The sequence below is a fragment of the Fringilla coelebs genome (assembly GCF_963513975.1).
Source record: "Fringilla coelebs genome assembly, chromosome: Z".
Classification (NCBI taxonomy): Eukaryota; Metazoa; Chordata; class Aves; order Passeriformes; family Fringillidae; genus Fringilla; species Fringilla coelebs.
In genome coordinates, this window is record NC_140031.1 from 51,249,223 (window position 1) to 51,259,137 (window position 9,915).

Genomic DNA, 9,915 nt, shown 5'->3' on the forward strand with positions numbered 1-9,915 from the left:
GTGTCCACACAAAACAATGATGCCTGCCATATCTGTTCTTTAAATCTATGCAACACAACATAAAGTACCTTAAATCACACATTCCGTCACTATTTATTTGAAGTTCATATTTTGTAATTGGACAACACTAATTGAAGGCACCTTTCCAGCTCCCTCTAACTCTGTATCTACAGAGCTAATGTGAAAACATGCAGTAGGTCCCAAATAATTCTTGGCACCTGCAATTAAATACTTTGAATTCTACTCCAACATGAAGAGATTTATGACTGTGACTGCCTGCATTAAGGATGTCCTGAGCAAAGACCCAGTAATCACAGTACCTTGCTAAGCATGGATGAAGTAATGATCAGGTGTCAGGAGGTAGATTAACTGTAGTACATTAAAACACAAGCGGACTATTGAAATTATGATTCAAAGATTTTTCTGAAGAATAATGTTCCCCAATCCCACATGCAAACAAAACAACTGGACTACATTCATATATTAATTTTTTATTTTCCCATACAATATTCACAGGGACTGCTTTTTGTCTTATTCAAACTAAATTTCCCCCCCCATGCCCTCAAACTAAAGAACCGACATTTCAGGACACGAAAAGAAGTCTTGTAAACATAAAACATCCAACGCATAGCTGAAACCCAGAGCATATAGCAATTAAAAACACAGTTATATCCCCTTTAACGCAGGGTGTTTTCTTGCGTATCACACCATTAATCAAACTGCTTATATATTAAAAAGGTGCAGCTTTAACCAAAGGTCACAATGCACTTCTTCACCCACTGCGTGTTAGCATGTGTGTTTTATTATATCCTATTCAGTCAGTTAAAAACTATATACAGCTACGTTTAAACGTGTGTTTGTGCCATGTTTTTAACAACACAAAAATAAAGGCATTTTTAAGCTGTTGCTGCATATTATGCAGCAGGATGCCAGAGCACTGGTTCAGACACCTAACTTTAATGGATAAGTCAAGTCCACTAAACCTCTGCTGTGGGAGTAACATTGAATGGAACAGTCCACTTCACACATTCAAACATTATGAAAGAATAAAGAGACATGTATGCAATTGCTGATCATCATCAGTTTTATAGCACTATTTACCACTTTTGCCAGCACACAGAACAACTCAGTAGGAAAAAAAAAAAACTAAATCCAATTCAAGCTTTCAACCAAATGCCTTTGTTGTGATTAAAGCTATATAACTAATATTCAAACTCCAGAAATAATGAACACTAGCAAAAGTAAATCATGTTTTCATTTGACACTTGCACCTGAAGTGTACCACTTGCTTTACTACTGTGTGCAATGCAGCACAAAAAGTACAAGCCATCAGTTGCTGAAGCACAAGAAGAAAGCATAGAGGTACAATCAAGAATGTTGTGTGCAGGAACACATTTGTATCGCAAGACAGTAGCAAACTTTTGTTTTCTTGTATTAGTGGGTCTAACTATTTCTGGGGAACCTGCAACCCAAAATGAGACTGCAGTATTTAAAATTCAGTACAGCACAGCAAAACTACATCCTGAATTTTACTTAAGGAAATTTAATATCTCCATGACCTTCTAAATAGTCTTTGAGCTGTCTGATATTTTCCTTCAGTTTCCAAAACAACAGTCAATCAGTTCACAACAGAGTAGGGGCACTTTAATTTTTTTCAACTGTGACATGATTTTAAAATCAAGTCATCTTAGATGAATTCCTTAGCCTGCTCAAGTGTCACCTGAACAAGTAATTTCAAATTTTTGCTAGAAATACTATAGGCAATCAATAAGACTGTAGTACTCTTTCTCTGCTTGCCAAGAACTTGTGTAAGAAGCATCTTTTGATTTAGCTAGTAATACATGACAAATTTTTCACTTTAGTTTATGTTGTGTGCATTAAAGAATTGGTCAGCTTACTTTTTTTTTTCCCCAGAGCCACTTGAAGGAGTTTAGCCTTACTATGACCAGCTCACTTCAAACTATCGGCATGTACATACATTTACTACCTTCCACAACCAAAGAAAATTTTACAGTACATAAGCTACTGAAGACATGAGCAGTGAAAACAATGTTAAGTCTAATAACTCTACCAAAAAGATAACCTGAAATATTTAAAACATTTCCTGACCACTAACAAAATAGAGTGGCAATTAGATGCACAAGGCTGTCATGTCTCAGTGCAGCACACAAAGGAATATTTACAGCACTTGTGCAATGCAGTATCAATATCAAATTGCCCTCTTTCTAGGAAAACAATTTAGTAAAAAGCTTTGAACGTGCCTAACACATAATATTATCTCATCCAGTGCTGGTGCTGTGCTGCTTAACAAACCAAGCTACTTCTGATCTTAAATCCAAAAAGCAGCAGCAGCATGTATGAGTACTGTATACAGGTTCAATGACAAAGTTAAAAGACTCCCTATTCTACTGCATGTTTTTTACATAAACTTGAAAATTTGGATTTTACTTTTTTTTTGTATGCCAAAGTGGATTTCCTGAGTAGTCTCAGCTTACAATTTCTTCAGTAAAACAAACATTGCAAAAGAGAAAATGTATTTATTTTAATACAGAAGAATGTATGTTTAAGCAATCATAATGAAGTATAAAATTCAGCAAATTCTGAAGACTTTCCAGGCTGATAAAGAATATGTACCACAATGTAGTGCCAAGCTTTCAACGATTTTACAAAAAAGCAATGGGTATGATTCCATTTTTTTAAAACAGCAAATCAAAACAGTGCACTACAGTTAATCACATTTTCTTTTTTATAATCGAAGATATTCAGCCTGAAAATTAAAATGAAATGAGATTTTCATATATATAATCTCTTGTATTAGACACTACACTGTTGTGTTATTTTAAAGTGTTACACTGCAGATGACTAATTGTAGTGGTAAAAATCAAACTTGGTTTCGATTAGTATCAGTAGAAATAAAGAGAGAACTAGACACTGCCAGATATTTTAATACAGGAATTAAAATATTTAAGTTCCAAAGGACCCTTAAAAGTGTTTCAAATTATGTGTCCCTTTCATAACTTTTTGGGTCTGTTTTGTGATTTTTAAGAGATGAGGAGTATACACACTTGAATGTTGCATATATTCAGACCTCTGTACCTACAGTTAAATTGGAGAACCACTAATCTTAATGAGTAACACACCTGAACCATTGCTGCTACTGGTTACGATCCAACACGTGTTGTCGTGGTTCTTTTATCCGAGAAGAAGCTTTTAAGGAGAAATACCTGCCCAATACTAACAACCAGAAGGATGATTGCTTCCCCTATTGACCAGTATGCCACCCTTGTGTTTAAATCCTCTGCTCTGCTGCGGCCCTGCGCTTCCCTCAAGCGGAAGTGAGTCTGATAGTCGATGACAGACTTCAAAGCTTCGTGAATTGAAACACATGCAGACTCCATCTGGAGAAACACACAACACAGAATTAAGAAGCCTTCTAGTGATTTTGTGCTTTGATATTTAAAATGAGGAGTCATGTAATTTTTCAAGCTAAGAATTAACTCAGATCGATGTTGGATAAAAGTAGTGTAAATACAGTAAAATGTAACTTATGCTGATGAAACTTTACACACAAAAATGTGACGCTGTTAAATACAGAAGCAAATAAAACCACAGAACTAATAAAAAGAAATGAGCTCTGAGAATTAATGAACAAATTCCAAATTCATACTTGGATTCAAAATGACACTCAGAAATATTTCTGAAATGTCACTGATTCTCCAGCTGTTAATTCTACAGGAAAGCAAGCAGTTGCTTATAATACTAAGATACACAAAGCATATATTACATGATTCAGTTTTCACAAATATGACATTCTTCATTGATTAATTCTCACTTAAGTTGTACAATGTCTATTCTGTTGTCAAGAGACCATTCTCTTAGTCATGTATGCAAAAACTGGTTAGAAAAGGGACAGTTGTTATCCTTCAGTGCTCCTGAACACTCAATACCTTACTCATACAAAAATACTTACCAACTTGGCCAATTTAATGATTTTTCATTTTAAAAAAAGCAAAAAGCATTATTGGTTTTCCAAGTCCTAGATAATTTTTTATATAAATTTCTTGCAGTTCCAGTTTATCTGCTGTAAGTAAAAGTACTTCTAACTGTGTTTAGCTCACTAAGAGATAGTCATTAGATCTTCAAAAGACTTATTTTCTACTCACAATTTAGGCTTCTCTTTAATGGCTTAAAACAAATATCTCCGAAGATCAAACACCACAAATTATTATAAAGGAAATGTTAACACCCTTGTAGGGCTGCTCTCAGTCCCTTAAATCTGAGTCTAACCACATTATGATGACTTTAAAGATGTCTGAACAAGTCTAAGAAAATCTTCTTGACAAAATTCAGAATGAATTTTTCCAAACTAGGTTTTGCTTTTTGTAAATTGTAGAAACATCTTGATCTGCACAAGGGATTTAAACACACGGTCACTCTGGTTTTATGGATTTACCTACAACTGTTCCCATGAAAGGCTGCCCAAACTTGGTCATGCCACAAGCCTGACCAGAACTGCTAAAAGAACCTCCTTCCAAAGAAGCAAAAAAAAAGAGATTAAGAGATACAGTATCAAGAATTTGAACCCAAAATAAAAGCTTTGCAGCAATTAATGAAACGATCCAAAGAAAGTTTTAAAGTATTCAGATTGTGTACAGGTGATACAAAACTATAAAATCCTCAAAATACAATAACAATGATGCTCTGACACTTTGGAGACTTAAAATGCCCAAATATCTAGAAGTCAAATAAATACAGCTGACTTTATTGATTTATTTTGCTAGAATTTCCCTGCCCCAGTTTAAAAACAGTAGTTACATGAGTTCTCCTGCTAAAAAAAAAGACTATAGTGTTTTAAATATAGACATAATTCTGAGAATTTCTCCAGAGCTTGGAAATTTTTAAACGCTTTTCCACCAATATCTATTTTGTGAAGTCCACAAGTCAAGAGACACAATACTGTGTCATTAAAAGGACTGTCCCTTAGAAACTTAAGAAAAATCCCGCCAACCAAACTGAAAACAATCAAAAAAACCACCAGGAACCACCCAAACAACAAAACCCTAAACAACAGTTGCCCTAAGTTTCTGTCCTGGTTTCCTCTTAAACATTTGGTGATTTCTTCTTAGCTCTGTTTTGTGTTCTACAAATCTGATCTTTACAAAGAAAGACTATTTGTTGCAATTCAGAGTATTTGAAAAGCTTCAATTCATTCATTTTCAAAAAGGATGTAGATAACTAAAGCAGTTGAACTTGAAGAAAAATTGCCTTCACCTAACAACTTTTGTCAAACACAACAGTGTTTTACCTGGGTTAGTGCAGTTACTCTGTTCTCACTAGGAAACAGTGGTGGATCTTCTCCAACCTGGAAATCGAAGTACACAGTTTTGTGTGTGAAAGTAGAGAACTCATTGCTGAAGCAGAACTTGTATGTTCCATTCCTGGATGCAGTAAATGTGAAGCTATCGTACTGTTTCTTCATCTCTTTGTACAGTACAATGCCATCAGGATCTTCCAACCGACAGTCAACATCATAATGACCTCCAGTGATCACCTGGAAACAAAAACCAAGAAATTGTCTTTTTTAAAATATAGACACCTATATATTTCTTCTAAGAAGTATGGTCTGGCAGATGGAACTGCAAAGACAGTGTTGACAGGCGTTGACAGTCTTAACAGGTGTTTTAAAATATAATGCATTCATTTGAGAATCTTTCAAAGCAAGTCTGCAAAATTATTTTCCTGTGAACAACACACAGAAAATAATTAAAAATGCTTTAGGTTCATCATTTGCAATGTCAACTGTATTTTCAAACACTTAGGAGAACAATTTTAGTTACTTTGTTATTACTAGCTGTACAAAAGCAAAGGCTACAGTAGATGACACTGCATGGGACAGCAAAGACAAGACAGTAAGGAGTCTGACATTTGCTGTACACTCAAGTCCTCCATGGAATTGATTCATCCAGCTGAGACTGCTAACATGCATCAAGACCCTTCCTTCCTGCGTGGCCAGGAAAGTGTAACTGCCCTGATATATATCAGCTGCATTAGGCTGCAGGAATGGTGTTTGACCAGCAGAACAGGAATTTCAATCTGTCTGGCTTCAATGTGTCCATTTTCCTGTTGGCTGCTGTCAACAGAGCAAGCTCTGAGGGACCTGCCGCCTTCCTTCTGAAGTTAGACACAGGAGTTCTTCCAAAAACCATCCAGATAATGTCTGCAACTGACTCAAAACTTCAAAATTGTTCCAAGGGGGGTTTTGAGGCTTTGATTACTGTTGGTCTACAGTGTATTACTACCTGGATTCTCCAGAAAGACTGATCAGGAGTTTAGGTATTCACAACTCGGTATTCTGATGATTCTTACCATAGCAGCTTTACACTTTATCCTTGCTGCAAGCTATTTACTTTTAAAGCATGTTGAAGGAGGAAGAGACTTATTTCATTTGTGTGCAGAAATCACTGAAATATTTTAGTATCTCTGTATCTGCACTTAAGTTGCACTGAAGTCCACATGGCATTGTTTAAATGCTCATCAGTTTACTGAAGTACCAGGTTATTAAAATGATTACATTAGTGGTACAAGTGAAATAACAAAAGGAGCACCAGCTCCCCCACAAAGGCAAAGTTTTAAAAGTATCCAGATGGCAAGCAATAACACAGCTCTTCATTTTTGAAATACAATCTACAATTTGATAAGGGTGTGCTTTTCCATGGAAGTCACTTGCATACAGTTGTGTAGGCACCCTGAAAATACTGGTTTACACAGAGGTAGTAAAGATTGGCCAGAACTTAAAAGTTCCCCTAGGAATCCTTGCCACAAAACTCGCTTGTGCCTCCTGTCGACCTTTGATGCATACTGCCAAAGGCCATACACACAGCACTACAAGCTGCCAGTGGCTGGTCAAATCCAGACTTTTCTTTTAGAAGTGCTAATCCTGTTATGGTCACCAATAAAAGTGGCAACAGCATGCTTATCTGTCCAGTGATACCCACTTCAAAGCTGCAGGGTAAAATAGCACACAGAAAAGACTGTATGGAAGAAACAGTCAGGGACAAGAAATATTTGGGTAGAGAAAAAGGTATCGAGGACCTAGACCACACAGGACAGAGTAACAAGGACTGCTATCTGGCAGCAACACTCCCCAAATATACTTGAGATGGGATAAGAACTGAGAAACTAGAAAGCACAGGACTTCAGCAAGAAAAGTCAGCTCATAAAAATTACACAAGCCTTTCAAAAGCCCCCAAAGATAACTGTGATTTTTGTCAGCAGGCATGAGTTTTCTCTCATCCTGCTGCTATACTGTGAGTTCATCTACTGAGGTGACAGACTGAAAAGTTCCAGCCCTGCTGATACACTCAGAGGCACCAAAACAGTGATGCTGTACCACATCCTTCTCCCATCACCCTTTCACTGTTTAGTATGTAAGCCAAACCTGAACTGTACTCTGAAATACGAAATAATAGGTCTTAAGATATACTGTGCTCACCCTGTCGATTATTCACAAACCACAAGGAAATTACGGCTGCGGCACACCGACCTGTTGGTCAGGTGTGCTTTAGGTGTTCTCTACGCTATTCAGGTGGGGCACTACATGGCAGCCACCAGGTTACGGACACTGCCAGTTTTCAGGGCTAACTCTGTGTCCCACTCAGCCCGCACTACACGGAAGCCTCCCAGCCGCTGCCGCAGTTTTCCTTAGTCAAGCTGGAAACCCCTCAGTGGATCCAGCCGCTACTCCCTCGCCGGGCGGTGCTCCCAAATACTCCCTACAGGAAGGAAGCCAAGGGAGAGCCCCCGGCAGGGCCCCCGGCAGGGGCCTGGGCGTAGGGCTCGGGGCCGCGGCCCAGCGCGGCGCCACGGCTGGGGCGGCTCCTCCCGCCGGGGTACCTGGAACTCGAGGGTGCACTTGGTGCCCTGGGCGATCTCCTCGTAGAAGCACTGCTTGGCGTTGTCGGGCAGCTCGAACGTGATCTCGGAGGCCCGGGCCGCGCAGGCCGCCAGCGCCCACACCAGCAGCAAGGGCGGCAGCGGCCCCCGGGAGCCCCGCGACGGCATCGCTCGGTGCGGAGAGAGGCTCGGAGGGAGTGGAGAGGCTCGGGGTGAACGGGGCTGCGGGGCTGCGAGGCTGCGGGCGGGACGCGGCGTGGCCGACGGGACGAGCGGCGGCACCCGGAAGCGCCCGCGCCTTCCCGGAGCGCTTCCGGGACGTGTGTCCGGTGGGGAAGGGGCGGGCGAGCGGCGGCCGTGGCCTCGCCCTTCCCTCTGCCGTGTCGCGGCTGGGCCCTCGGTGTCCCCTCAGCGCTGCTGCCCGCAGATTAAGTTTTTGAGAGTCCCCCTGGGCCCTGTAGCTGGAAATGGCGGGCTCCCGTGGCCAAGCGCATGCAGAGAGCGGCCTCGGTGCCCTCCGAGGAGTCTGGAGAGTTCTGCTGTGCAGATCCTTGAACGTTCATTGCAGAGAGTGAATAAGAGGTGAATGAATAAACAGAGGTATAAAACGTCGATTAAAGTGCTCACGCTGATTGCACGAGTGTCGACTTTAAAGTTCCACTCCAATCAGTCATGGAGTTGTAGAATATTAAAAGTTGGAAATCTTAGGGAGCCCTAACCCCTTAGTGTCTAAGTGTCTAGTGGGACCCTTCCCACTAGATCAGGTTGCTCAGAGCCCCATTTGGCCTTCATCACTGCCAGGTTTGGAGTATTCCCGACCTCTTCGGGCACTGTTGCAGTGCCTCACTACCCTCGCTGTAAAGAATTTTTCCTTATGTCTAACCTAGGTTTCCCTTCTTTCAGTTAGTACCCATTATTTCTTGCCCTACCACTACAGATTCTGATGAGGTGTTCTCTCCAGCTTCCCTGTATATACTTCATATACTGCTAGGTTGCTATGAGGTCTGCACACAACCTTCCCTTCTCTAGCCCCAACACTCTCAGCCTTTCTTAGTTTTTTTTACAAACAAACAAAAAAACCCAACACCCCCCCCAAAAAAAAAAAAAAAAAAAAAAAAAAAAAAAAAAAAAGGCAGCAACCCTCCATTCTTAATGGCAAATCAGGCAGAGTAGGAAAAGGAAAACTCAGGTTAAACCTCCCAGGCAGGAGCCTGAGCTTGTAATGCAGCGGGTCTGGTCACCCATTTTGCTCCTCTGGAAGAGGGGCTGAACCTGCATGAAGTACCTATTGCCAAAAGAGGCACCACTTTGGGGTGCTGCTGTAAAATCCTCTAGCCTTGGAGAGAAGTCCTGTGCTAGCTTCTGAAAGGTATGATTTTCATCCTCACCACTGCGTAAGAAACTTGGGCATCAGTCTGAGGACTATGGATTTCATAGGGCAGAGGTACCCAAAATTCATGTGTAGAAGGCTCTGATAGATATGCAGGTGTGGATTATAGTGACACAGCAGATGCTTTACCAAGTACCCACCTTACAGCTGAGGCAGACATTATCCATTTACAATTAATTCTCAGATGTTTGTTGTTTTCATTTAAACACACTGTTTTATTTTAGGTAGAACTTAAATGTTGGCTGATAGCTGAGCTGGCTCAAAAGCAGATTAGATATCTGGGCCATATGATGCAGGTCCAGTCATTTTACTTAAATCAGTGACCAAAGACTTGAAGGAACTGAATCAACCAATCACCTTCTCCTTCATGTGGCAAGAAATACATTTCAGGAAGACTTCCTCTGTGATTTTTCGCAGCAACTGGAGTGATCATGTCCAGGTTACAGTTTCCTAGTTCATTCTTTCCTGCCTTTTTCTGAAAGTGTCACTGAATGGGCAAAATGAAGCTTACCTAAGAAATGATGATTGGAAACCTGTCACCAAATAATCAACAACAAAGAAGGGAAGAGATACAGAGCAGGCAAGAAAGGAGTCTGGTGACACCTGCAGAATAAGCAGAAGACCAGATGATG

At 40.4% G+C, this 9,915-nt stretch overlaps 1 protein-coding gene across 1 annotated transcript; it reads right to left on the bottom strand.

Annotated features, from left to right (window-relative positions):
* Nucleotides 1–501: 501 nt before the first annotated feature.
* On the bottom strand, nucleotides 502–8,176 carry TMED7 (transmembrane p24 trafficking protein 7). The gene is made up of 3 exons (XM_084225193.1): nucleotides 7,894–8,176; nucleotides 5,306–5,551; nucleotides 502–3,398 (listed from the first exon to the last, which is right to left on the bottom strand). The coding sequence occupies exons 1-3, from the start codon at nucleotides 8,059–8,061 to the stop codon at nucleotides 3,162–3,164; spliced, it is 651 nt and encodes a 216-aa protein (XP_084081319.1). The 5' UTR covers nucleotides 8,062–8,176; the 3' UTR covers nucleotides 502–3,161.
* Between the last annotated feature and the right edge of the window lie 1,739 nt (nucleotides 8,177–9,915).

Bases quoted from the DNA above. Each gene is read 5' to 3' on its own strand.
- TMED7 (XM_084225193.1), bottom strand. From the start codon at position 8,061: ATGCCGTCGCGGGGCTCCCGGGGGCCGCTGCCGCCCTTGCTGCTGGTG. The intron at 5,552-7,893 runs GTACCCCGGCGG...TTTTGTTTCCAG, and splicing joins AGTGCACCCTCGAGTTCCAG to GTGATCACTGGAGGTCATTA. The intron at 3,399-5,305 runs GTAAAACACTGT...GTGTTTCTCCAG, and splicing joins GAGTAACTGCACTAACCCAG to ATGGAGTCTGCATGTGTTTC.